Consider the following 27719-nt stretch of genomic DNA (forward strand, 5'->3'; position numbering starts at 1 on the left):
TCTTTCCCCCCAACTTGCTTTAGAATTCTCCTTCCTCAAGTTTGATTGAACGGAAGCCAGCGTGGTGGCCATTGTACTCCATAAAAGAACGCTTGTCCTGTGCTTTTATTAAATGGGGATTAGACAGGCTACTAGTGCAGGTGACTAAAGGGAGCCTCCACAATCAGAAGCAGTCAGCCTCTGAATGCCGGAGACAGGAGGCAACATCAGAGCAAGGCTTTGGCCTCTCTGCCCCGTGGCTGGCCCTCCGGAGAAACTGGCTGGCCCCTGGGTGAGAAGGAGGCTGGACACGATGGACCTTCCCTGGCCTGACCCAGCAGGGCTCCTCTTCTGCTATTATGAACTATAGGGATAAGTTTTGTCAAACGTTTATTTTTCAGCACACCCATAACTTATGCACTTTTACTTCAGCCCTATCAATTAATGGCAGAAAGTGAAGAGGAACTAAAGAGCCTGTTGATGCAGGTGAAGGAGGAGAGTGCAAAAGTTGGCTTGAAGCTCAACATCAGGAAAACGAAAATCATGGCATCCGGCCCTCTCAATTCCTGGCAAATAGATGGGGAAGAAATGGAGATAGTGACAGATTTTATTTTCCTGGGCTCCAAGATCACTGCAGATGGGGACTGCAGCAACGAAATTAAAAGACGCTTGCTCCTGGGGAGGAAAGCTATGGCAAATCTAGACAGCATCCTAAAAAGCAGAGACATCACCCTGCCAACTAAAGTGCGTCTAGTCAAGGCTATGGTCTTCCCAGTTGCAATGTATGGCTGCGAAAGTTGGACCATAAGAAAGGCCAAGCGACAAAGAATTGAGGCTTTTGAACTCTGGTGCTGGAGAAGACTCTTGCGAGTCCCTTGGACTGCAAGGCGAACAAACCGGTCAGTCCTAGAGGAGATCAACCCTGACTGCTCTTTAGAAGGCCAGATCCTGAAGATGAAACTCAAATACTTTGGCCACCTAATGAGAAGGAAGGACTCCGTGGAGAAGAGCCTAATGCTGGCAGTGATTGAGGGCAAAAGAAGAAGGGGATGACAGAGAATGAGGTGGCTGGATGGAGTCACTGAAGCAGTAGGTGCAAATTTAAATGGACTCCGGGGAATGGTAGAGGACAGGAAGGCCTGGAGGATCATTGTCCATGGGGTCGCGATGGATTGGACATGACTTCGCACCTAACAACAACAACATCAATTAGTGCTTGATGTCATTAGCCCACTGACTAAGCATTAAAATGGAGTTCAGCAGGTTTAGGAACTTCTGAAATAGGTGTGCCAATAGGAAGTAGTAACAGGTAAACAGTCTTGCAGCACTGTGAGAAGATAATAGCGAATATATCGTGAGATAAACGCTCATAAAGAGGAAGAGTTGGTTTTATACTCTGCTTTTCACTACCCAAAGGAGTCTCAAGACGGCTTACAGTCTTTCCTTCCTCACCTCACAACAAACCCAGGTAAGTGGGTTCTGAGAGAACTGATCAGTGAGGACTGTGATTAGCTCAAGGTCACCCAGCTGGCTGCATGCAGAGGAGTCGGGAATCAAATCCAGCTCTCCAGATCTAAACCCGCCGCTTTTAACCACTGTATCAAGCAGTTAGACTTTAAGCAGGGGTTCCCAGCCTTGTTGAGCCTACAGGACCCTTTGGTGTTCTAGTGCAGTGGTTCTCAGCCTGGGGGTCAGGACCCCTTTGGGAGTCGAACGACCCTTTCACAGGGGTCGCCGCAGGGCAAGCAGCTTGGACTGGGGGGCGCCATCTACACAACAGCCTTGAGGGGTAGATAGAGATAGAACGTTTGTCTGTCTGGAGCAGCAGAAAAGAATGAGGTGGGCATGGTGGGACAAGAGGCAGAGCTGAACTGAGAAACCCCGGAAAAAACCCAATTTATATCCAGTCATGAACAATGATATCTGCACGCCATTGGTCAGTTTCGGTTTAATTTCAGTGAAAGAACACTTGCCTAATTTCATGTTTGGGGGTCCCCACAACATGAGGAGCTGTATTAAAGGGTCGTGGCATTAGGAAGGTGGAGAACCCCTGCTCTAGTGGGTGGTAGGCCAGTGGGCACAACTACAAAATGGGTGCCACAGGGGGCGAAACCCACGCTAAAATATCAGGGAACAAATACTAGTAACTCTTCAGCATTTCAGGCAGAAGCTCTGCTCAGCTGGACACCTTTAAGATCAGCCCGCCAGAAGCTACTGGTAGTCCTGCCCTCTTCCTAAAAGCAGTTGGCAGACTCTGAGACGGCCACGACCACGTTGGGAAGCCCTGCGCTGAGTTCCTGCAAGGATGCCTTTTGGGTTCTGTTGTAATGTAGGCAATAGTTACAGTCATAACTGAAAGAGGTTTGATTTTTTCAAAGTATAAACCAATTACTGCATTGCAGTGACTTTTTCCTTTCTGCGGTGCAGGCGAATGTGCTCGGCTGATATGTCGAAATACTAATTGTATTGATTGTGGCGGTGCATGGCCAACACCAAAAGCACTAACCTTATTACTGCGTGTTCCCACAGATGAGGCTGGGAATGGTGATACTGAGATAGTTACTAATGAAGAAATTCCCGAATGCTCTGTTGCCAGCAACGAGGAGCGACATACTAACCTAGAAAACGACCTTGATTCTGATGGTAATTCAGCTAATGGCTGTCTCGTGTCTTTTGCATGACTAACCATACTTGCATTGTCACTGTTGGGTTTGTTTTTTTGCGCTGTGTTTGTCCAGTGTTGTGGTTACTCGGAACCGTCTAAGTCCTTGTGCTTGTTTTTCATCGAGGGTTTCATTGCATTGCCCCACAAGAAGGTTTTAAATCTCTGTGTGTTCCCAATATCTCCGAAATGGCACAGGAAAACATTTCTCCGGACTCCCTTTGGATGACCGAACCCCAAGTTGGCTGTGTGGTGGTTTAGAATTTAGCAGACTGAAAACGCCATTGTCATTTGTTGTCACCAGCACTCCTCAGAACTACCTAATTCAGTGCACTCTTCGCAAGCCACTTTTGGTATACAATGGAACAAACCACGTGGAAATGACCAGTGGGCAGATCCCCCTCTGGGGCTTTGAAGTAAATCTCCTCCATGGGCACTTGAACACTTAAAGCTCCTCAGACTGGCAGGCGCTCTGCACGGCCTCAAGAAGACGCCTTTCCCCTCCCCTCCTGCCTGGTCTTTTCAGCTGAAGATGCCGGGGATTGAACCTGGGACCTTCTGCATGCTAAGCAGCTGCAGGACCCTTTGGTGTTCTAGTGCACCATTGAGCCACAGCCCCTCCCCTCAGGGAGTTTAAACATTAAACATGATCAACGTGGCCACTGCATTGCCATAGACCAACTTGGTGTCATGGTTAAGAATGGTCGTTTCCACTCTGGGCAACCGGGTTTGATTCTCCACTCCTTCCCGTGCAGCTAGCTGGGTAACCTTGGGGCAGTCACAGTTCTCTCAGAGCTCTCTCAGCCTCACTTCAAATGGTGCTTGCTGTGGGGAGAGGAAAGGCAAGGCAATTGTAAAGCACTTTGAAATGCCTTATGACAGAGAAAAGTAGGATATAAAAACCATCTCTTGTTCTTCACATAAAGGCTGCTAGGTGACCATTGGCCAGACACCGTTCTCTCAGAGCTCTCTCAGCCTCACCTACCTCGCAGGGTGCCTGTTATGAGGAGAGGAGGGGTAAACAATTGTAGACTTTGAGACTACTTTGGGTAGTAAAAAGCGGGGTACAAAAAAAAATCTCTTTGGCAATTTATTTTTATGTTGCTTTGGCTAATGGAGCCCCCACCCCCACCCCTCCACACACCAATGACAGAGAGTGGGTAAGGGGCATTGCCCCTTTCTCCAAGGGAAGTAACTACTCTCTCCCATGTGGTCTTCCTGTTCCCAGTATGACCAGTGTAACCCCATCAGATCTCAGGAGCGAGGCAGAGTCAGCCCCACTCAGGGCTCCAGCAATCCATCTCTGAACATCTCCTTTGCCCCAAACCCTCTGGAGTTGTCAGAAGTCAGCTGAGGCAAAACACCAAGAGGCAAGCTCCTGTCGTGGTTCGGTCCTTGGTGGCTGGGGAACCGGACCGAACCCCGCCATCAGAGGCGCCCGCGATCACGGAGGTAGGGCATGGTGATCATAGGCAAGCCGGCAGCTGGGCGCCCCACCCGATCGTTGAGGTGGCAATGGCCGCTAAAGAACCTCAATGTCCCCCTCCACCTTTTGACAAGGGCCCGGAGATGGCCCTTTGTTCCAGGAAAATGGGCCATCAGGAACCCCGGAAAACCTCGCATATGTGCATGAGTCATGATTGTATCAGCATGTTCCCTCCGCAAGTACTGGGTGGAGCAATACAGCCTAAGGAGGTGGGTTTTGTATAAAAGGGAGCTTCCACCTGGAGTTCGGTGGAAGCTCTTACTCCATACCAGCGGACTCCACGTTGCTGAAATAAAGCTTGTTCCTGTTGTATCGTTCACCAGGCCTGGCGTGACGTTTTCTTCAAAGGGGCACCCTGTTTTTTCAGTTAGCAAGCGGGTCCCCGTCATCGTAAGAGCTTCCCACCGAACTCCAGGGTCGGCATCGCATCCGAGCGCTTATCGGGACGGATCCAGAGATGGCGTTTTCAAGCAACGGGGCGGTCTCGACCCCCACGAACCCCGGGAACATGAGTTTAATGTCCCCGGGAGATTTCCTCCGAAAATCGGGGGGCCAGGAGCAGCTGTCCGGGACCCCGAGACCCTCGGCAGCGGCGGCCAAGGGAAGGCGCCGGGCCATGGGGTTCCCAAGCACGGCGGGGAGCGCGCCGAGGTCTGGGGGGTTGGCCCCAACCTGGGACACCCAGCTGAGGCAGGCGCTTCGCCCGGTAGGACCTGAGGAATCCCTAGAGGACCTGCGGCGGGCCATGGCGGACTTGGCCAGGCGCTTGCAGGCAGCTGAAGCCCGTGAGCAAGCTCGGGCCGGGCCCGGAGGGACTGGTAATACAACGGCGGAGGGGATCGCGTCGAGTGAGGACGTCTCCAGCGACGAGGACGAGCCCGGCACTGGTGAGCGGGCCCCGGACCCCGACCCGGAGCAGTTTTCAGTCCCGAGTAGGCGAGACGGCCAGCGGAGAGGCGAGACAGCAGAGGATCTCGGGGGAGCGGGTGAGCCGACGGGGCGGCAAGAGCCGGACCAACGCAGGAGCGACGTGCAAGGCAGGGAGCGGCACGGCGTCGTTGGGCAAGTTGGTAGCCGGTGGAGCGGAGCAGGACGAGACGGCGGACGCCGAGAATCCCGGATCCGGAGGGGGTCGGACTACTCTCCAAAACGTTCCCCCCCAGAGCTTAAGGCGCGTTTCGACGGGACGCCGGACGACCTCCCGCAGTTCCTCCTCCACGCGCTGACGCATGCCCGGAGGTATGGAGACCGGTATGAGGACTCCGAGGACTTGGTCTGGGGGGTGGCCTCGTGTCTCCAGGGCAAGGCGGGTCAGTGGTACCTAGGGTTGGCCGAGCGCGGCGACCCGGCAACTCGGGACCTGCAGGACTTCGTGGTCGCGCTCCGCCGACGATTCCAGGACCCCCAGGCTGAGGACAAGGCAAAGAGTCGGATCAAGGGACTTCGACAGGGTACTAGGGGGGTTATGGACTATATAGACATTTTCCGGAGGGAAGCAGGCAAGGTGTTCTCCTGGAACGAGGAGACCCAAATCGAGTACTTCCGGGAGGGCCTTAACCCGAAGCTTAGGGAATGGGCCGTGATCAAGGGGACGGAAGAAGATCTGTCTACACTGGAGGGGTGGTGTTTTGTGGTCGCCAAGCTGGAAGCCAGCCTGGGTTGGGCCGCCGCACCCCCCCGGGAGGCCAAAGGCGGGTCAGCCGAGGCGCCGAGACCGGGCCCCGACAACTCTCGCCCCAAACGACCCCCGAACCCCGAGCGGGAAAGGAGACGCCGGGAAGGTCTGTGCCTGAAATGCGGGGGGTCAGGACATTTCGCAGCAGCGTGCCAATGGCAAGGGGGGGAGGACCGCGGGCTCTCCCAGGGGGGAGGTGCGACACGCCCCCAGCAGGCACGCCGGGCGGAGGACCTCCGCAACGAACCGGGAAGCGCCCAGGCGACGGGAAACGGCCAGGACCTGCTGTAGACGGCGCCGGGCAGCAGGTCCCGCGGTGCGAGGGAAAACCCCTACAGCATGAGGCGCGACCTCCGAACGTGGTAATTTTAGAGCTCCGGAACCCGGAGAACGGACTAAGTTGGGTGGGGGAGGCTCTTTTGGACTCTGGATGCGACCACAGCATGGTCCACCCCCAGATAGCCCGGGCTTTGGGGCTACCGAAGCGCATTCGGAAGGTTCCCCTGGTTTTCGTCCAGATGGACGGCAGCCCGATTCAGGGGGGACCTTTCGGGGAGGAGGTGGGTCCTATCGCCATCCACATAGGGGACCACCAAGAGCTGCGGTGGCTGATCCAGGTCCCCGTAGCGGGATATCGGGCGGTGTTGGGCCTGGATTGGCTGAAGGAACACAACCCCGTGGTGGACTGGCGGGCGGGGACCCTGAAGTTCGACTTGACGGTGGGTGCACGGCATCGGGTCCCCCACGAGAACTCCAGCCACAAGAGGACGGCGGCGCGTCCCAGGGGAGCGGCGGCGGCGCAGCAGGAGATACCAGAGCCCGAGGTCCCGCCAGAGTACCGAGACCTCGCAGCCGTTTTCAGCGAGCGGGAAGCGGACGAGCTACCCCCACACCGCCGCACGGACTGCGCTATCAACATCCCAGAGGGGGCGGTACTACCCAAAGGGCGCATCTACAAGATGAGTGAGGGTGAGCTCAAGGACCTCCGGGAGTTTTTGGGTAAAAATCTGGCCCGAGGTTTCATCCGGCCCGCTTCCAGTCCCATGGGAGCTCCAGTCTTGTTCGTCCGGAAAAAGGATGGGTCCCGACGGCTGTGCCAGGACTACCGGGGCCTCAACGCCATCGCAGCGGGGAACGCTTACCCCCTCCCGCTGATCCCGGATTTGCTGGCCCGGCTGGGCAAAGGGACTCTGTTCACTAAGCTGGACCTAAGGGAGGCGTACTACCGGGTACGCATCCGGGAGGGGGATGAGTGGAAAACAGCGTTTAACTGTCAATTGGGACAATTCGAATTTAAAGTGATGCCATTCGGTTTAAGCGGGGCACCTGGGGTTTTCATGAGTCTAATTAATGAGGTGTTGCAGGACCTTCTGTTTCAGGGGGTGGTTGTTTATTTGGATGACGTCCTGATCTACAGCCAAGATCCCCAAGAGCACGTGACCCTGGTGAGGGAGGTGTTAAAGCGCCTGCTGGCAAACCACCTATACGTGAAGCTGGCTAAGTGCGAATTCCACCGTCCCTCCCTGGACTATTTGGGCTACCGCATCTCAGCCCAGGGCATAGCTATGGACCCCGAGAAGGTGCAGGCGGTGCTGGCCTGGGAAAGGCCCCGCACCCGGAAACAGCTACAAAGCTTCCTGGGGTTTGCTAACTTTTTTAGAGGCTTCATCCCCAGATACTCCTCCGTAGTGGCTCCCCTCACGGACTTGCTAGGTACCAAGGGGAGAGGTCCTCGCGCCACGCGGCCCAGCGCAGCGCTCGGCTGGAATGAGAAATCGGAGGCAGCGTTCCTGGCCCTCAAGCAAGCTTTCGCGTCTGAGCCCACGCTACTGCACGTCGACCCAACCCAGCCGATGGTGGTACAAGTCGACGCCAGCGACGCAGCAGCCGGGGCGGTTCTCCTGCAGCGAGACAAGGCGGGACAGCTGAGGCCGGCGGCCTACCTCTCACGAAAATTCGCCGAAACGGAGCGGAACTGGTCTACCTGGGAGAAGGAGGCGTTTGCGATTAAGTTCGCCCTCACCGAATGGCGGCATTGGCTGGAGGAAACAGAGGAGCCGTTCGAGGTCTGGACAGATCACAAGAATCTGGAGGCGCTCCGGCAACCGCGATCCCTGAACGCCAAACAGATGAGGTGGGCGGAGTTCTTTTCGCGGTACAATTTCAAGCTTGGTCACATCCCCGGCAAAGAGAATTTCCTCGCGGACGCCCTCTCCCGTCTGCCGCATTATGGGGAGGGGTACGCTCCCTGCACCAGGTCCGTGTTTGGTGAGGAGCAGCTGGGACGGGGGGTCGTCACTAGGCGTCGGGCCAGGGAGGAATGGGAGCCCGACCCGGCGACCGCCCCGCTCCGAGACCGCCTAGTGGCAGCCTACGGGACAGACGAGGAGCTGGCTGAGCTCCGGGACTCTTTGATTTTGGACTCCGGTCTCTGGCGGAGGGGGGAGGCTGTCTACGTCCCGGAAGGGCTACGACGGGAAGCCCTCAGCCTCTGCCACGATGCTAAGACCGCCGGGCACTTCGGTTTCGTAAAATCCTGGAAGTTGGCCCGGCGGCGGTTTTGGTGGCCCAGTCTGCGGCGGGACACAAAAGCTTACGTCAGTGGTTGTCCTGTCTGCCTGACCTGCAAGCCGGGGGTTGGCAAGCCGAAAGGTCTGCTGCACCCGCTCGAGGTCCCGACCCGGCCGTGGTCAGTGATCTCCATGGACTTTATAACAGACTTGCCTCCCAGCAAGGGGAAAACGGTGATCTGGGTGGTGGTAGATCTATTTTCCAAACAGGCCCATTTCATTCCTTGCGCCAGTGTCCCCAGTGCTTCACAGTTGGCTCGGATGTTCCTGGATCACGTGTTCCGACTGCACGGGCTGCCGGACAAGGTGATTTCCGATCGGGGCTCACAATTCGTGTCCCGGTTTTGGCAAGCTTTCCTGCGCCTGTTAGACATCGAGCAAGGGCTGAGCTCCGCTTACCACCCCCAGACGGACGGGCAGACCGAGCGGGTTAATCAAGTACTGGAGCAGTACTTGCGGTGTTTCGGTTCCTATCATCAAGACACCTGGGTGCCCCTGCTCCCCCTGGCCGAGTTCGCGTACAACAACGCAGACCACAGCAGCACGGAGATGTCGCCTTTTGCCGTCGTCTACGGGACAGACCTGAGACACTTCCCGGAGCTTGGAGAGGTCCCCGCCCGGGAATCGGCCGACCTTCGCGAGTGGGGGAAGCGTGCCGGGAGCTGCTGGAAGTCGCTGCAGGAGCAGCTCCACAAAGTCAAGGCAGCGCAGAAAGAGGACGCCGACCGGAAGAGACGACCAGCTGAAGAGATCCGACCGGGGGATCGAGTTTACCTTTCCACCCGGAACCTACGGTTGAATTTGCCCAGCAAGAAGCTAGGCCCTCGGTTTTTGGGGCCTTTCGAGGTCTTGGCCCCGATCAACGAAGTTTCGGTCAAGCTCAAGCTCCCCAAGAACCTCCGGCACATCCATCCCGTCTTTCACGTGAGCCTTCTAAAAAAAACTCCGGACGGTGACGTTTGGCACCCCGTGTTTTCCCCGCCAGCGCCCGAGGTCCTGCCGGGGGGGGAGCACCACGAGGTGGCGGATATCCTGGACTCTAGACTCCACAGGGGGAAGTTGCAGTACCTCGTGGAATGGAAGGACTTCGCTTTGGGGGACCGGGAATGGGTCTGGGCAGCGGACGTCCTTGCGCCCCGACTCACTGAACGTTTCCACAAGCGGTATCCTGGCCGTCCCGGGGGGTTGGAGAATGGACCTTTGGGGGGGCAGAATGTCGTGGTTCGGTCCTTGGTGGCTGGGGAACCGGACCGAACCCCGCCATCAGAGGCGCCCGCGATCACGGAGGTAGGGCATGGTGATCATAGGCAAGCCGGCAGCTGGGCGCCCCACCCGATCGTTGAGGTGGCAATGGCCGCTAAAGAACCTCAATGTCCCCCTCCACCTTTTGACAAGGGCCCGGAGATGGCCCTTTGTTCCAGGAAAATGGGCCATCAGGAACCCCGGAAAACCTCGCATATGTGCATGAGTCATGATTGTATCAGCATGTTCCCTCCGCAAGTACTGGGTGGAGCAATACAGCCTAAGGAGGTGGGTTTTGTATAAAAGGGAGCTTCCACCTGGAGTTCGGTGGAAGCTCTTACTCCATACCAGCGGACTCCACGTTGCTGAAATAAAGCTTGTTCCTGTTGTATCGTTCACCAGGCCTGGCGTGACGTTTTCTTCAAAGGGGCACCCTGTTTTTTCAGTTAGCAAGCGGGTCCCCGACATCTCCAGGGAGAAGCCAAAGCCATGCACTCATTTCGAAGGGATCGGTCAGAAGGCTATTGATTTATTTGTTAGCTTTTGGGGCCGCTTCTCTCTCCAAATAGTCTCTAGGCAGCTAACAACATTGAAAAACTCCCTACATCCTTATCCATGGTTCCTCTATATATTTGTGAAACAGTCTGGGGGGTGGAATGTGTCTGGCTGTCCGAGTTGGAATAGGGTCAATCAGGGTGCAGCCAACAACGCTGGTTGCACCCTGATGGGCCCTGCCCCTACAGCTCCCTCCCTGGACGCTAGCCACATTCCTCTGAGACACACCAGAGACAGAGAGAGACACACAGAGCCCTGATAGACCCAACGTGAGCCCTCATTCCCTCATATCGCTCCCGCTGCGAGGGAGGCAGAGAGAGACACAGAGAGAGCTGCCCCAAGCTGATGACAGAGACACAGAGAGAGCCGCCCCAGATGTGATGGAGAGAGAGGGAGAGACAGACAGAGAGAGCTGCCCCAAACTGCACAACAGCCCTCCTTCCCTCCTACAAACCAGCCCTAATTACCTGCTATGCCACCTGCTGCCAGGCACACCAGCTGTGAGGAGAGAGAGACACACAGAGAAAGATCTGCACCTCCTGGTTTCCCCTGGGTCCTAGCGCCCATTTCATTCCTCCTTGCAATGGGCTTTCTTGCTAGTAAAAATTATAAATCCATTTACAATTAAAACTAATCAGTGTAAAAACTGTTCTGTTGCTACTCTCAAAGACCCTGGGATTGAATAGATTGAATAGTTACCTTTCCAGGCTCAGATTGGAGAAATGGGAGGTAGTGCTGACCTTGGCCTCAACCATATATATGCCTGTTGGAAGAGTGCCCTTTTGGTAGTTCTGACAGGTCCAGACTAATTGGACATATCCCAGTAGTTTTCTGGATTAATTTCATTTGGTGTTTTGAATCCTCTGCAAAAATAAGGGCACCATCTCTTTTTTTCCCTTACTATCTCAGTACTTTCTTATGGGTTATAGCAGGGGTAGTCAACCTGTGGTCCTCCAGATGTCCATGGACTACAATTCCCATGAATCCCTGCCAGCAAATGCTGTCAGGGGCTCATGGGAATTGTAGTCCATGGACATCTGGAGGACCACAGGTTGACTACCCCTGGGTTATAGCACATGAGGTACAGCTCATTTTTTAAAAATAATGGGACGGTCTCAGCTTCCTTAGTGTCCAGGTTGCAGTCCCCTGGCTTCCTTTGTGTATGCTCATGGGGAGGGGGTGTGGGGCAAATGCGGGAATGGGGCAGTCAGGAATGCAGCCAGCCGCCCGTTCTTGTAACGATGGCAGCATTTTCCTACCTATCCAGGCTTATGGTAGTTATCAGGGCAATAATTATTAGTATTTGTAAAATGGGTTTTCTGAGGGCTCTTGAGAGGCTGCTGTTGGCCAGGAGAGAAAAGGTTTCAGGCTTTACGGGGGTGTAAGGCTCAGTGGTCTACTGTTGGGGGCAGATTCAGTCCACTTCATATTAAGGACTCCGTGTCAGAGCTGAGATCCTGATCTGGTCCTGTGTGGCTCAGTAAGTCCTGATTGTTTGTATTAGGAAACTGTAGGTGAAAAATCTGAAAAACTGGGATTGAATCCGAAGCCTCTTTTCCACTAGAAGAAGAGGTGGCAATTTGCACTCATCCCCATCTCCCACTATAGATCCTATCTTAAACCCAGTGCAGCGTTTGAGTGCAGTTCCCGAGCACCACCTGACCCCTGCCCTGAGGCTGCCTGGTCCCCCCTGGCCCCCAGTGCAGGATAGGGGGGTAGGGTGACTGGATCGAAGTTTGTACTGATCCCAGTGGGGTACAATACTATAGAGCCCACCTTTGAAAGCATCCCTTTGCTCTGGGGAATCTGATCTCTGTAGTCTGGAGATGATCTAATTCCAGGGGATCCGCAGCCCCCCCCCCCCCCAAGGCTGGCCTCTCTGCTCTGGTCCCACCCCCATCCCAGGGCAGCCGTGTAGTGGGCTACAGCAAGAGAGGGATGGCAGCAAAGTTCCAGTCTCTGAGCTTCTCTCCACTCACAGCACTTTTGAACTTTTAGTTGTCAGACACAACTAAACGGATGACATCACCATCAAACTTTGTCAGGCTTTTGTTGCTGTTAGTTGCGAAGTTGTGTCCGACCCATCACGATCCCATGGACCATGATCCTCCAGGCCTTCCTGTCCTCTACCATTCCCCAGAGTACATTTAAGTTTGCACCTACTGCTTCAGTGACTCCATCCAGCCACCTCATTCTCTGTCGTCCCCTTCTTCGTTTGCCCTCAATCGCTCCCAGCATTAGGCTCTTCTCCAGGGAGTCCTTCCTTCTCATGAGGTGGCCAAAGTATTTGAGTTTCATCTTCAGGATCTGGCCTTCTAAGGAGCAGTCCAGGCTGATCTCCTCTAGGACTGACCGGTTTGTTCGCCTTGCAGTCCAAGGGACTCGCAAGAGTCTTCTCCAGCACCAGAGTTCAAAAGCCTCAATTCTTTGACGCTCAGCCTTCCTTATGGTCCAACTTTCGCAGCCATACATTGCAACTGGAAATACCATAGCCTTGACTAGACGCACTTTTGTTGGCAGGGTGATGTCTCTGCTTTTTAGGATGCTGTCTAGATTTGCCATAGCTTTCCTCCCCAGGAGCAAGCGTCTTTTAATTTCTTTGCTGCAGTCACCATCTGCAGTGATCTTGGAGCCCAGGAAAATAAAATCTGTCACTACCTCAATTTCTTCCCCCTCTATTTGCCAGGATATGAGAGGAGTCCAAATGAAGAAACACCGTTGGTTTCTTGTAGAAATACACCCAAAGCAAATGAAACCAATAGGCAAAAAGTTGTGTCTTCTTGAGATTTCTTAAATCCTAAATAATTTTGCAACCAGAACGGGGTCCCAGGTATTCAATCCCACTTTCTATTGATTCTTCAGTGGTTGCAATTGTAGTCTATAATGAAAGCAACACATTATGAATTGAGAGGGCTGGATGCCATGATCATAGAATCATAGAATCATAGAGTTGGAAGGGGCCATTCAGGCCATCTAGTCCAACCCCCTGCTCAGGATCAGCCCTAAGCATCCTAAAGCAATAAATGGCAACCATTTTAGTTTTCTTGATGTTGAGTTTCAAGCCAACTTTTGCACTCTTCTCCTTCACCCACATCAAGAGGCTCTTTAGTTCCTCTTCGCTTTCTGCCAAGGAAGTTGTACATTAGGGATTAATATTCTGCACTCCTGGAATTCACCATAGACTGATTTGTGTAGAACCTTTATGAACAGAACATTTCTTTTCATTTGATATGTTACACACGGAGACAAGAAAGTTGTGTAAAGGTGATCTGCTTTGTTTTCCGTAGTCCCAAGATGGGACTGGCATTCATATGGTTTGCAATTACTCCAGCTTTGGCAGTACAGAGGCAGTAGCAGAGGTCATGGAATGCGTTCGTAAAGTTTAAATATGCAAGAGAGCATATCTTGCATTTTCCAACATCCCTTCTGAAGATCTAGTGTGCAAAATTATTCAGGTTCATCTTCTGTTAAATCTTCCGGGATTCTTCTTAGAAAACCCATCTGCATTCTGCTGTTTTCTTATCAGCTAGCAGGTCTGTGAATGTCCAGGTTTGATCCTCAATCAGAATTTCTGTTTCCTCTTCTGCGGTCTTCTTCCACCTTTCTGCTTGGTTGTTCGGCATCTTCTCTACGTCTTTCTGATTGGTTGTTGGCCGTCTTCTCTGTATTCCCGCGTGGAAGATTCTGCCACACCCTCTGATTTGGATACTTGGTGGTACTCCCTTATTTGTTCTAGTTGATTTTCTGGCTACAGCTTCTGCATCCTTTTCTGGTTCTTGGTGCTTCACCCAAAGTTCTTGGTGTTCAGTTGCATTACTTCTGGCTGCAGTCCTCTGTTTTCATTCATCAGTGTTGATTCTTTGATGGTTACCTTTTCTGTATTTGTAGGTTTTTCTTTCTCATCAATGTAGATTGTATTACAGATTTTTATAGTTTTACTTCTTGGATTAAGGAGCATATATCCATACATCCTATTTTTCAGGTAGCGGTGTTTCTAGGAGCATACATGTGCACAATTTCAGAGAGCAAATATTTCTGCTATGCCATTATGTTCTGGATTGTATGGAGCAGTGAGCTGATTTAGCCAAGTAGTCCTTCGTGTCACATCCCACATATTCCCCTCCACTGTCTGAGAATGGCCAATGGTTTTCACTGGAACCTGTTACTTACCATTGCAATGCATGCCTTGAGTTTCTCCAATGCTTGACTTTTCTCTTTGATTAAATAGATAACTGTATACTTTGAGAAATTGTCAATAGAATATATTTTTTCCCTTTAGGGGCCTTTATCTTTACTGGGTCACATACAATATGCATTAACTCTAGAGGGTGTTGTGTTTGACTTGTCTCATGGCTGTTACCAAAGCTAGGTATTTTCCCTGTTGCTTGAATTGACTGCATGCAGATATTAATGTTGCATTTGGTTATTTGTATTCCTTTGATCAGGTTCTGGCTATCAAGTTTGGCAATAGTATTTTTATCTCTATGTCTATAGTCAGGAACATTTCTTATAAACCTAACATTTAGTCAGGTTTGCATTTTCCATACATGTGTCTAAATCATATGTCATCGTGAACTGTCTCAGTTGTAATAAATTCCCCTTTTTGCTTAATGAAACATCTTTCATCAAATGATGTCACTATCCAACTTTTAGCAAGATCAGATTAGAATAGCTTGATTACTAAATTACTAGATTCAGTAGTAAACAGTGCAATATACATATAGAGATAACAATATACCGAGTACTAACTTTTAAATCAACTATATCTCTACATTATTTGATCACTACTTGATTCATATACAAGAAACTTAGCTATCCTCACGATTCACTTTTAGCAAGTATTCTTACTGAAATGTTTGCAAGTTGTAGTACATACAACTAATTTTCAATGAGGACTTCTCTAATTTGTTTGTTTGATCCCTTGCGTTTTACAATTCCTGAGTCTACTCCTTCTAAAACCATGGAACTTCCATCTGCCACACAGACCTTTTCTGCACAGGGGTAAAAGGCCAGGACATCTTGCTTTTGTTGCTTATATTTAAAGTTACTTGTTCAATATTTCTCATGTTTTATCATTGCAATCCTGAAACTGTTTATGCCTATATGCCTCTTCAAGTAAGAGCCTCTTGTGGCGCAGAGTGGTAAGGCAGCTGTCTGAAAGCTTTGCCCATGAGGTTGGGAGTTCAATCCCAGCAGCCGGCTCAAGGTTGACTCAGCCTTCCATCCTTCCGAGGTCGGTAAAATGAGTACCCAGCTTGCTTGCTGGGGGGTAAACGGTAATGACTGGGGAAGGCACTGGCAAACCACCCCGTATTGAGTCTCCCATGAAAACACTGGAGGGCGTCACCCCAAGGGTCAGACATGACTCAGTGCTTGCACAGGGGATGCCTTTACCTTTACCTTTACCTCTTCAAGTTGGTTGATTACTTCAGTTAGAGACAGTTTGCCTTTTGCTTCAATATGACCTTTTATGCACTGGGAACTTCACTGCCCCAGCTCCCATGCAGGAGGACAAATCAGGGGTGGATGAGGCACACCGGGCCAAATGGTCCCCTGTGTGGGTGCAGGAAGAGGTGGGGCAACCTGCCATGACTAAAACTCCAGCCTGCAGCCCAGCATGAAACCTCCAGTGTGTAAACGGTCTATGAGACACAGCATATCCATAGGTTTTTGGCCAACCTATTAAGATTAACACAACTAGATCCTGTTCTGAGATTTCTTTCCCAGCAGTTCAGAGCTGTTCAGTTAGACTAAGCACTTCATCTAAGTGGTCACACAAGTTCCTTTTCTTTGGTATTTTAATGCTAAATAGTCTCTTTTATAAATAAAGCAGATGTTTCAGAGAGGAATTAACATAAAGCCTCTCTAACTCTGCCCATACTGCTTTTGCTGTTTGCATTTGCATGACTCTCAACATATCTTTATCAGTCAAACCATTGACCAGGGCTCTCTTGCCTTCTTATTATCAGAATCCCAGGCCTTTAGTCTTGCCTGCTAGACATGTATTGGTCAGGGGTCTCTAACATAGTCCCATCTCTAGCAGGTGACTCTTCATTCTCTCCTTCCAGATCAGATAGTTGCCATCAGTAAGCCTATCCAGTAGATAGTTATGCTGTTGTAGAAAACTGCCATTTTCTGTTTTTTTGACTTCTTCGAAAATCAAAATCCATCTATCATATTTTGTAACCTGAATATTCATGCTCGTCCCATAACCCTATGTCAGAGTTTAAATATACAAGAGTGTGGAGCACCTGGTTGTTTAAAACAATAAAATAGATTTACTAAGAAGAAAAACAAACTTTGTATAAAGAGAGAGAGAGATTCCTGTCTGTCTAACTATTCTTCATTTAGCTGGTTCAGGAGGCAAGCAGGGAGGAAGTGTGCTCAAGCAAGAAGGAACTTCGTGATGTTTTTCAAATACTCTTCTCCAGTGTCCTGATTGGCTCATTTGGAGACTTCCTACTCAACAAAAACAAGTTTTATTCTTCTTGTTGAGCAGGAAGTCTCCAAGTGAACAAATTAGGACACTGGAGAAAATTATTTGAAAAACATCATGAAGTTCCTATTCTGACTATGCTAAATACACATCTCCTCCAAAGCCCCCTCTTGGTTATTCCTTATCTGCTCTTGAATCATGTGCACAACAGATCTTGCAATTCCAACAGAAAATGACCTCAAATCACAGCTCAAATCACAGCTGACTTAGGCAGAGGTGGTCTGCCATTGCCTGCCTCCATGTTGCAGCCCTGGACTTCCTTGCTGGTCTCCCATCCAAATATTAACTAAGGCTGGCTCTGTTTAGTTCCCAAGATGTGATGAGACTGAGCTAGCTTGTTCCATCCATGATTCTGAAAGATATATGGTGCCGTCAAGCCAGCTGATTCCTGTTTGGGCAATAGAAGCAAAGCAGGCTATGCCCAGTGGTGGTTTGATCTTTTTCACCCTCGCAAGGGATCAATGTTGCATTCACTGAGCGATGAAGATATATGCATGACCTCGTTCTAATTAGAATCTTTATTAGACATTAATCAGAGCAATTTGCGGACTTGTGAAGGTTGTGGTCCCAAGCATGGTTAATTAGAATGAAGTTCCATTGAATTCAGTAGGAGTTAATTTTAGAAAAATATATTTAACATTGAACAGCAAACGTGCCTGTATATTCAGTGAGCAGTAGACACAACATTATGACACACCCCGTATGAAAACCTTTACTATCCAACCAGGCTTGTGTTACTCATTCATTATGTTTAGTGTTGAAAAAAGTCACTGAAATGAATGTGATTTGCCTTTAAGTACATTTCAGAGGATAGCTGTGTTGGTCTAAGTAGAAATATTGTTTGTTTATTTATTTATTTATTTATTTATTTATTTATTTATTTATTTATTTATTTATTTATTTATTTATTTATCATACTTCTATACCGCCCTCCCCGGAGGCTCAGGGCGGTTTACATTATAACAGAGAACCATACATAAACATTTATTTGCATTTGTACCATATTGTTTTAATTGTGTTGTGCAGTGGCCTTTGGCTATATACAATAAATGTTATCGTAATCATCTAAGTAGAACTGGCAGATCCAGATCCAGTAGTACCTCATGATTTTCGGGGTATACCCTTTTGAGGGTCAAAGCGCCCTTCATCTGGGGATAGGACTGCTGTGACCCGCCACGAGCCTACGGGGAGTGGCGGGATATCAATCCAATTAATAATAATAATAATAATAACAACAACAACAACAACAACAACAACATGGGATGAAGGGAGTTTTGAGTCTCAAAAGCTTATTGTCCAAACAACTTGTTCGTCTCCTAGGTTTGAATCTAGCAGTTTTATATTTGAGCAAGGGACATTTTCTTGATGTCACTAAAGTATTAAATTCTATAAGCGGTAATTAAAACAGCACAAGTGTAAACCAAATCAAACGAAAAGCCCCAGACACCTACCTGTTCCCCCCTTGAAAGATGCCTGCTGCTCCCATCCCATCAAAGACCGTAGCCAACAAGCAAGCCTTGCAGGTCCCTCTAAAGGCCCCCATGATGGAAAGGACCCGGGCACTGGAAGAGGCACAGCCGACCACCTGAAGGCTGTTGCTGGTGCACAGGGATGAAAGGGAAGAGAAGTGGGCTCCAGGTTGTAAAGAGCTTCAAAGTTTATAACAAACTGGCAACCAGTGTGGCAAATTATGCTCCCATCAGATAGCCTCTGACAATCTGAACCAACTGCAGTTTCTAGGTTGTCTGTCCTGTGTACCTCAAGGACCGTCTGTCTGCATATATTCCCCACAGAGTGACACGCTCTTTCCATTCCAACAACTTGGTGATCCCTGTCCGCAAAGAAGTCCACCTGGCCTCAATCACAACTAGAGCCTTCTCAGCCATGGCCCCAACCTGGTGGAACAAGCTCCCCAACGAAGTCAAGACCCTATTGGAACTCAGATAGTTCCATAGGGCCTTCAAGATGGGGCTCTTCCACCAAGCTTTCAGGTGAGGCCAACGACAGGGACCTTCCCCTAGCCCATAACCCTCCACCAGGCAACCTTAACAACAAATTGTCCCTGACTATTGCTGTTACCTTTTCAGTTGTTCGCGATTATCCGTATGTGGTACCGTTAACCATTTATATCCTTCCTTGTTCATATTGTTCCAGTGTTCTGTGTACATTTCCCATTTCCCACTCTTTTTATCTACACCGGCCAGAGATGTCATAGCAAAGGCCAGTTAAATAAATAGGAAAATAAGTAAAGAAACAAACAAACAAACAAATGGCAGCCCAACATATAGTAACCCAACGATGAGGTGACAATCACTCTCCGACTGGTCTAGACCCAATCACGGTAATTCAGCATCCAAATGCATCTCACCCTGCTGTGTTGTGATCTTTGTGTACCCAGCGGACCAGAACAGCAAGCGAGTGGATCTGAAGGTGAAGAAGCTGGTAGACGCTCAGCCGCAGGTGGCAAATTCACTCCCGAGCCCCCCTCCCAAGTCAGCCACTGATGGCCCAGAGCAAGAGTTTAAGGTAAGTGTGGGCTGAAGCGTTTGTCTCCGGTCTTGAGCCTTCTGGGTTCCGATTTGTGCTTTGCAATGAAGAAAACTTTTTGTTTAGCTCCCCCCATGTAAAAATGTCTGGGACTCTTGGCGGCTGCCTAGAATCAAATCTATACAGTCCTAAGTGTCTTGATTTTCATTTCTCTTCCATTGTATGGCAGTTAAGCATTCCTGTCGGCCGCTGTGTTAAGAATTCTGTCACGATCGTTGCCTGATTCTCAACCCCAGAATTTATGGAAGTGGAGAGAATATCTGACAAAGAGAGCTTTGACTCTCAAAAACTTATTCCCCCAAAATCTTGTTGCTCTCTGAGTTGCTGCTGGACTCAGATTCAGCTAATTGTGTATCATAGTTCGTGAGCAATAGAGAAATTCTGCTAGGAGATGAGAGCTGGCTTTCTTATTCTCCCGTACTCCCTCAGACAATGTAAACATCCATTTCCATATACAGATTGGTGCGTCTTGTCCGTGTATTCTCCCACACCTTTCACTCCTAAGTGGGAAAGATTTCAGTGACAAGGGGGCAGTCGCACTTTGTGTCTAACTTTCCACCCACCTGCAGACTGTGGGGGTCTGTGCTGGCTGACTGAAAGGCGGATTTCCTTCCCCCCCAGATAGAGAGCTGCTTTGAAGTCCCCAAAACAATGACTGCCGTTGCTTTCTTCCCCCTGCCCTTACACTGCCGGTTCCGATAAATTGGTGATGAAAGTGTGCAGCAGCAGCAGCAGCAGAAACAGAGGACTTTCGGTCTCTATCTTTTGAACAAAAGAAAGCCTAGATCAAGCCTGTGTGTTTTTTTTTTCTTTTTTTGGCGTTCAATTTAGCTTTCTGCAGTGGATTTAATGCAAAATGAAGCCGGCCCCCAAATAATACAATGGATTGAAAAGGCTAACTGAATTAGTAGGCTTAGAGGAATACATTTGTAAAGTGGCAGAAGTCCCTAGTCATAAAAAGGCTTCTTAAAATGGGATTTGCGGGCTAATCGTGCTGATATTTTAGCATGTTGCCAGGCCTAAAAAATTAGCCCTGTTTGTTTATTTTGGTGAAGACCTCCGCTTCAGACGGCTGTTGTATGAACAGCGAGAAGCCGTCCTTTTCCTGACAAAAAGAGCCAAAATCATAGCAGCTTGTTCGCTGACAGTTCTGGAGTGACGTGTGAAAAGAAATAATAAAAGTTAAAGAATAGCACAGCTTTAGGTCAATCTCGTGCTAGTCAATGTGACAAAAAATGGTACTTCTTTTTTTAAATACACTCTTTTTAATTAATTGCGAGTTCCCTTCTTCTTCTTCTTCCTCTTCTTCCTCTTCCTTTTTTGAACTTAACTGCAACAAAAGGGAGTCAGTAAGTGCAAGCAATTATTTTGTTAATGGAGTAATAAATAATATGTGGGGTCCATCTGTTCTCTGAGAGCTTTGAGCCTTGAGTTGGGTTTGTGTTTTTTAAATAAAATGCAGTTTACACATTTATAAATGAGGCATTCTGTGTTTGTGGAAAAAGGATAAACTGTTCCCTTCCCTGGAGAATCCTGCATCCCAGGCCTCCTTGAGGCTAGAGAATAGGCCATGGGAGAACTCCCTCATTACCAATTGTCTCAATGCAGAGGAAGGGCGAAGTCTTGGTAGCTTTTGATAACCAGGTTCAGCATTCAGCGGGCTTAGCTATTAGTCATGCATCTTAGCCTTTCCCTATTTACTTTCAAAACACTTAATAAAAATAATAATAGATTAGGGTATAAAATGAAATATTTGTTTGGTACACAGCACCTCGGTATCTTCAATTTCCACACACTGTGGTGGTTTAGTCTTCTGGGATATTTCGCGTTGATAGACCCATTTGAATTTGTTACCAGTATTAACATAGGAGGCTCTGGAAGACGGGCCATTGTCGTTTTCCTTCGCTGTTAAAGGGCTTACTTTACAAATCTGGATTCGTGAAGTTATAACTGACAAAATGGCAGTTCACTGGGGTAGTATTATAATCCTGCCTTTTATCCTTCACCCAGCATTAGTGGTTTATCTCAATGGGCATAAAATCGGAAGTGAGTTATTCCTGTCGTAGAAGCCCGTGGGCCCATTCAGAAGGACAAAATTCTTCACTGGGACAACCAGCGTGTGGAACAGAGTAAAGTCGCAGTGCTTTTGAAATGGATAAATCATAAATCAGGGGTGTATATACAGCTGTGTAAGACTTTTTTGAGACCTCACGCCCCCTTCTTCTTTCTAGGTCCTGATTATCATTTCTGTCTGACATAAAGGAGTAACCTCAGTCGTGAGGTTGTCCTCTACATAAAACTCCCCCGCTGAAACATATCTTCCCAACTTCTAACTTTGCATTTATACGCAAAAGAATTTTGTGTGAGGTTTTTATTTTATTTTTCCCTCTTTCCCCTGGCAGAATGAGATGGAAGACCATCGTGCTGAGCGATTACAAAAAGCGACAGAACGTTTCAGAAATCCTGTCGTGTTCAGCAAGGATTCCACAGTCAGGAAAACTCAGCTTCAGTCATTCAGTCAATATGTGGAAACGAGGCCAGGTGGGTGAACGGATTCTGAAAAAGCAAATTCTCTCCCACAACCACCTCCGTCGCCACACATCGTAGGATTTAATAACATTTCACAATAAATATATTAAAACCAGATAATGTAAGTCCACGTCTCAATACACAAATATCAAGTATTATAATAATTTTTACATGTCTTCCCTTCCTTTTTTTCCAGAGATGAAAAGGCAGAGATCAATACAGGAAGATACAAAGAGAGGGAATGAGGAGAAGGCAGCGATAACTGAAACTCAGAGGAAGCCATCAGAAGATGAAGTGCTTAATGTATATTAATTTTTTGTCTGGTTTCATGATTGCTGATAATTCTCAACTGTATGTGGAAATAGTGCCTTTATTTGTCAAAATGAGATGTTAGGTTTTCCTTAGATGTCAATCTCCAGTGCATTCAAAGCAGAGTGAGAGGGGCCACGCTGTTGAATTAGTCTGCAGCGTGGTGATAATTGTCAGATAAAAAAAAAATGAATTTTTCAGAGTTGCCCAGCTCCCAGCCTTCCTTGAGACATTTCCATCAGGGCACTTCCCATAAAGAGATTCCAGTATTGATCTACCGGGAGGATTTTAATTATTACAATAGCAGATACCGCAGAGCTGCAGTTAGAGGGAAGAGTCACATGAGACCTGCTAGAATTTCTCAGCCAACCCATTTTGTTGGCTTGGGTTAATGGGTGTTCAACCTTTCCATTATCCAGATCAGCCGTGAATTACTAGCTGAATGATGTTTGCATTAATATAATATATATGGTAATTTCTTCACTTAATTAACGGGGAGGTTCAGCTCAGTAGGGGTATGGGCTGATCATGTGTAAAATTGATTTGTGAGGGAAATATTTGATAGACCGCAGGGGGAAAGCTGTTTTTGATGGACAGCTGCAGGACAGAAGCAGAAAGAACAAGTTTTAACCTGAATATGGGTGTTTTTCTCCTTTTTTTGACTGGGGGGCGCAACACAGATGTGTGGGTGGGTGTACGCGTGTGCCTCCTGTTTTCCTAAATGTTTTTCCTATTGTTTTGGGCTGAGGCAGTGCCACCTAGAGAATAGGAAGCCGCCTACTTGTGCCTGGCTACTACTCCTTTTTAGCAATCTGCCAGCTGATAAATTTTTTTTGTATTACTTCAGAACAGATGTGCTTTAATAGAGCTGAAGAGGTCTTGCTCAGCAAGTTCACAATATATATGCAAATCGTACACATGAACTCTAGGGAAGTTTCATCCTGACCCAGCATTCCTGTTAATCCATTCGTATTTTGTGCAGTCCTGAGAGCTGGCGCCGGCAAAGTTTCCTATTAATAACACAAAGAAATGATAGTTGCCTTTCTTTTTGTTATTATTATTATTAGTGTTTTGTTATTGTTATTAGCATATTATTCCTCCCCTGTCCCTTCTTGTACTTCAAGGCAGCAACATCCTTTCCCCCCCTTTTTGTGTGTGTAAAGACAAAGCAAGTAAAATTAACCCCCCTTCCCTTTACAAATGGTTGCTAGAGGGAGGTGCCCCCTATAAATTTCCATGCCCAGCACTCATTGGTTGTGAGAGAGACACAAACTGCCCTATCAGCTTTCATTGAATCTCCATTTTCATTCATATATTCAGTCATAAATACATTGATTCTCTCAGCAACTATTTGAAGGGAGAAGGCATTATCTCTTGCTATGTGTCACTGGCTATCTTATCCCACATCAGTTGTGGGTCGGTGATATCCTTTTCCCAAAAGATACTATCTGTACCTACATCCTGTGTTGTTGTTGTTGTTGTTGTTTGGGGGGGAATTAAGCACCAATGCTCATATATAAGGTTGTCCTGATTTCCACCCATTCACCCCTCATGACCTGGGCATGCCTGGAATAAAAGGTACCATTGGTACCACCACACAAAAATAGCCCTGAGTTGGAAGAGACAACTGAGGGGTTCCCTAGATAAGCATCTCTGCCATCTTGATGAAGAGCCTGAAGAGGCTGGCAAGTGATTTCAGAGGAATTTCAGGAGGATGTTCTGTGGAACTTTGACTCCAGTTGCCGTTTTGAAACTGAATGCCAGAGCAGAGCTTCACTTTTTAAGCCCCACCAAAACTGGTCTTGAAAGCAAATGACCACTTCCTTAAGAAACTGAAAGAAATCTAGCTATAATCTAGAGCAGCCTTACTCAACTTTTTTACCATTGAGAAACCCCTGAAACATTTTTCAGGCTTCGAGAAACCCCAGAAGGGGCGGGATTGTTCAGAATACGGTTGGGAAGCAGAGCTGTGGGCACGCCCACCTGGGACTCCAGGCCCATCACTGCCCATTTTGGGAGGGGGCTGGCGTGACTGTATAGCAGGGGTAGTCAACCTGTGGTCCTCCAGATGTCCATGGACTACAATTCCCATGAGCCAGTGGCAGGGGCTCCTGGGAATTATAGTCCATGGACATCTGGAGGACCACAGGTTGACTACCCCTGCCATATAGGGTCCTAATACCTGATAAATGTTTAACAATTTTAGAAACTAATTAACTCCCACGTATTCAGGAAACCCTTCCTTGGCCATGTGTAAAGAAGAAAGCCTGACAGAGATTGAGAAGGATCTCTCGTAGCTTGAACTAGTGTGTTTACATTCACATATGCACACAGCAAGAAGATCCGAAAGGTGGGCTATGCATCTGTCTGGCCTTCAGGATAACATGAGTAGTCCAGGGGAGCAATCTGAAGCAGGTCTACTTAGAAGTAAGTCCCATGGCATTTGATGGGGCTTACTCATAGGACAATGTCCATCAGATTGCAGACAAAATACTTAATTTTGTTCCTCCCCTTTTCATCCAAGAGTTAAGTAACGTTTCTCATATGAAAAACTTGGAAGAAAACTTAAATATTGATTGGGGAGAAATGAACCAAAGCCAGATCATTCCATTTGTGTAATTTTATTTCATCTTTGTTTTGGGGGAGTTTTTGTTTATTTGCACCTGAGAATCTGTGTAAATGAATTTGGTTATCACTTGTTAGGATAAGAATAATTAGTGATGCTTTGGACAGGCCATTGTGTAGTGGGGTGAGAAATTGCTGGAGGTAACACCTGAAGAAGCTTGTACTGTTGTTGTTGCCGACTGTCAACATTTGAAATTACACGAATAATAAATCCCTCCCCCCCTCCCAAAAAAAGAGGACTGTTCATGGGACTTGGGGTTTTTAAGTCCTTAACACCTGTATTTTTAGCCATTCTCAGTAGAATCTTACTTTCTGTCCTTATCAAAACACAGGGGCTTAAAAGTTGGAGGTGTGGAAATGAATATTGTGTATGAGCTATTGTCCTTTGTAGTGGAAAAAGCTGCTTTGTAAATTAGCAAGCTGTGCTCTGAATGCACTATTTTTGGACTCTCTCCTGTGTCTGTAGCAGAATAGATTTGGCACCAAGGAAAAATTCTGTAGACTTTTTAAAAAGTCAGGAAAGGAGCTGAGATCCATCAAGCCAGCCTTTGAGGAGTGGTATCTTAACACAGTATACCCCACAATGAAGTCTGGCAAATGGGTGAGATTCATGAATCACGAGTGTTTTGCTATTTTACGAGCAAGCAGGATATTTAAGTAAGTGCTACTAAGTGTTTCCGGAAAGGAGGGGAAAAATGCAACTTAAGGTGATGTATTTTTTTCTTGTTTGTTCTCTTTCACAGAAAGGGTTCAAAGACACCAGTCAGTATGTTGTGGGAGAATTGGCAGCACTAGAGAATGAGCAGAAGCAAATTGACACCCGAGCCGCGCTGGTGGAGAAGCGCCTCCGCTATCTCATGGACACAGGTACGGGGCCCAATTACACTGTAAACAGTTTTGGCAAATTGAGCGTTCACAAACTCTTATAGAGTTTTGGAAGTGTGAATCTTTGAAGCTTGAATGTTCAGCAAAACCGCCTTGGAAATAAAGAGGCTGCGATTTGCAGCCACCTCTCTGGGCCGGGGTGATAAGAGTGCCTTCATGGGAAGTGATAACTTGCCCTGATACCGCGTGAGCCAGCACTATTGAACAGTGTGCTCATCCATGCAGAGTTGGAAGACACATCTGTGCTTCATTGATATGCCACTGCTAAAGAGAGAGAGGGAGAGGGAGAGAGTAAGATCTTTACTGTTCTACTGATTCAGTGGGGGGAAAAAAGATTTGGCCAGCTAAAGCCATGTACCACATGAAACAGAGCACAGTACATGGGGAAGGCTCCACTGACTAGATCACTGAAATTTGAGAATACTATCTGGTTACTGATGCTCCACAATTATATATATATATAAAATAACCCCCAGGGGGGCAGGTTTTTTTTTAAGTATGTCATACTTTGTGTGGCTGGTACCGTCAAAAAAGGATTAAAACCTAGAGTTGGATTTTGTAAACCGTATTGTTACGGTGCGATCCAAACCCACAGTACATCTTAGATGGCTTTAAGAAAAACGTTTCTGTCACAGGACGGGGTGGGGGGGAACAGGCTGGGGCTGAGATTTACAAACACCGGGTGCTTGGAAACAGCACTCAGATTGGGCAACATAAAAATTAAATACTGTTCAACAGCAGCAAATGTGTTTGTCTCAAGGCCACGTGTCCCTGGGAGGCAAGGATAACCCCAGGCTAATGTCAGTGCAGCCTTAAAAGTCGGGCTGCACACTGGAAAGCCATAAATTACTGGAGTTAACTAAAACTCTCAGCAGATGCTGTTATTAATTTACACTGAGTGAAGGTTGAAGGTATTATGTCAAACACATTAAATCACGTAAAATGACGAGAGGAAAGGCAAGCCTGCCCTCCCAGCGTACGAGCGGCGTGCGATTGGTTTTCTAGCTTTCTAGTAATTACCAACTTATCCCTTGAATAAAAGTTTGTTGATCTTAAAGGTGCCCCTGGACTCAGACAATATTCTCATCCATTCCCGTGTGTCTTATTTTTTTCCTTCCCTGTAATATGAGACAAAAAACACATCTATGGCATGGGAGCGGAACAGGTGTTGAAGAAATGGTTATAGGTGCAAGACGCTAAGTCTTAAAAGTCAGTTGTTGTCTGTTTGCTTCTGAGAATGGATGTAGCTATGAATGTTGGGGGTCTTTCCCTAATATTTTTCCTTTTCTGCTTTTTTGGCAAGAGGTGATAGGTAAAATGCCTGTGGGAGGCTAATGTTGTGTGCAGTAAGACCTGTGGTAGGACTGCTTGCTATCCTGATTGAGTGTGGAGGTTGAATTCAGAGCCTTGACACACCCTCAGGCACTGCAAGCCCTGGCCCTGATTCACTCTCCGCAGGGTCTGTTTTCCTGACCAGATTTCAGTCTCGAGATCTTAAAGCTCTTTGGAAGATGTGAGGAGATGGTCTCAGACCATTTATGGTGGGGGTTCCCAAAGTGGGTGGTAAGCCTCCCCCCAGGGGCAGTGGAATGATCCAGGGAGGAATTAGGGGGCAATGGGGGGCAGTGGTCTCACTCCCTGCTGCACCTGTATTTTCCAAGCGTGAGACATTCCACGGTGGCTTGCCGTTGCCTGCCTATGGGCAGTAGAGACCCTGGACTTCCCTGGTGGCCTCCCATCCCAGTGCTGGCCAAGGCCAACCTGCTTAGCTTCCTGAAGGAAAAATCAGCTTCAGAAGGTGGGCTGGAGGGGATCCTATTCCTGCTGAGCTCTTTCCCCTCCTCAGACTCTCACCTTCCCAGGCTCCACCCCAAATCTCCAGGAATTTCGTAACTCAGGGTTGGCATCCCTTCCCCCACTCTCCATCTTTGGGAGGCTGGAAAAGTCTTCTGCTTGCTCCTGGCCATGGAATTCTCCATTGTTTGGCACTCTCTCTCACACTCCCTCTCCCCCGCATCCACTTAGGACCCAAAATGGCTTTTACAATATAAAGGAATGTATATTTTCCCCACTGTGGATACTGTGTAAAAAACAAGAATGAAGTGTAGCCAATATTGTGTGTTTTGAATTTGCACCTAACTCTAGGAAAGAGGTGTATG

General features: G+C 48.2%; 1 protein-coding gene across 7 annotated transcripts in view; it reads left to right on the top strand.

Annotated features, from left to right (window-relative positions):
* Nucleotides 1–27719, top strand: part of EHBP1 (EH domain binding protein 1) — a 383927-nt gene that overhangs the window by 297925 nt on the left and 58283 nt on the right. For 4 of the 7 annotated variants that reach the window (XM_077315418.1, XM_077315434.1, XM_077315441.1 and 1 more), the window contains 5 exons: nt 2509–2622; nt 19064–19191; nt 21615–21753; nt 21938–22044; nt 25419–25542. In XM_077315418.1, the coding sequence (XP_077171533.1) occupies nt 2509–2622; nt 19064–19191; nt 21615–21753; nt 21938–22044; nt 25419–25542 (612 nt within the window). The remainder of the gene's footprint in view (nt 1–2508; nt 2623–19063; nt 19192–21614; nt 21754–21937; nt 22045–25418; nt 25543–27719) is intronic. The other 3 variants (XM_077315449.1, XM_077315457.1, XM_077315464.1) reach the window with 1 other exon arrangement.

This window comes from Paroedura picta, chromosome 1 (assembly GCF_049243985.1).
Source record: "Paroedura picta isolate Pp20150507F chromosome 1, Ppicta_v3.0, whole genome shotgun sequence".
Taxonomy (NCBI): Eukaryota; Metazoa; Chordata; class Lepidosauria; order Squamata; family Gekkonidae; genus Paroedura; species Paroedura picta.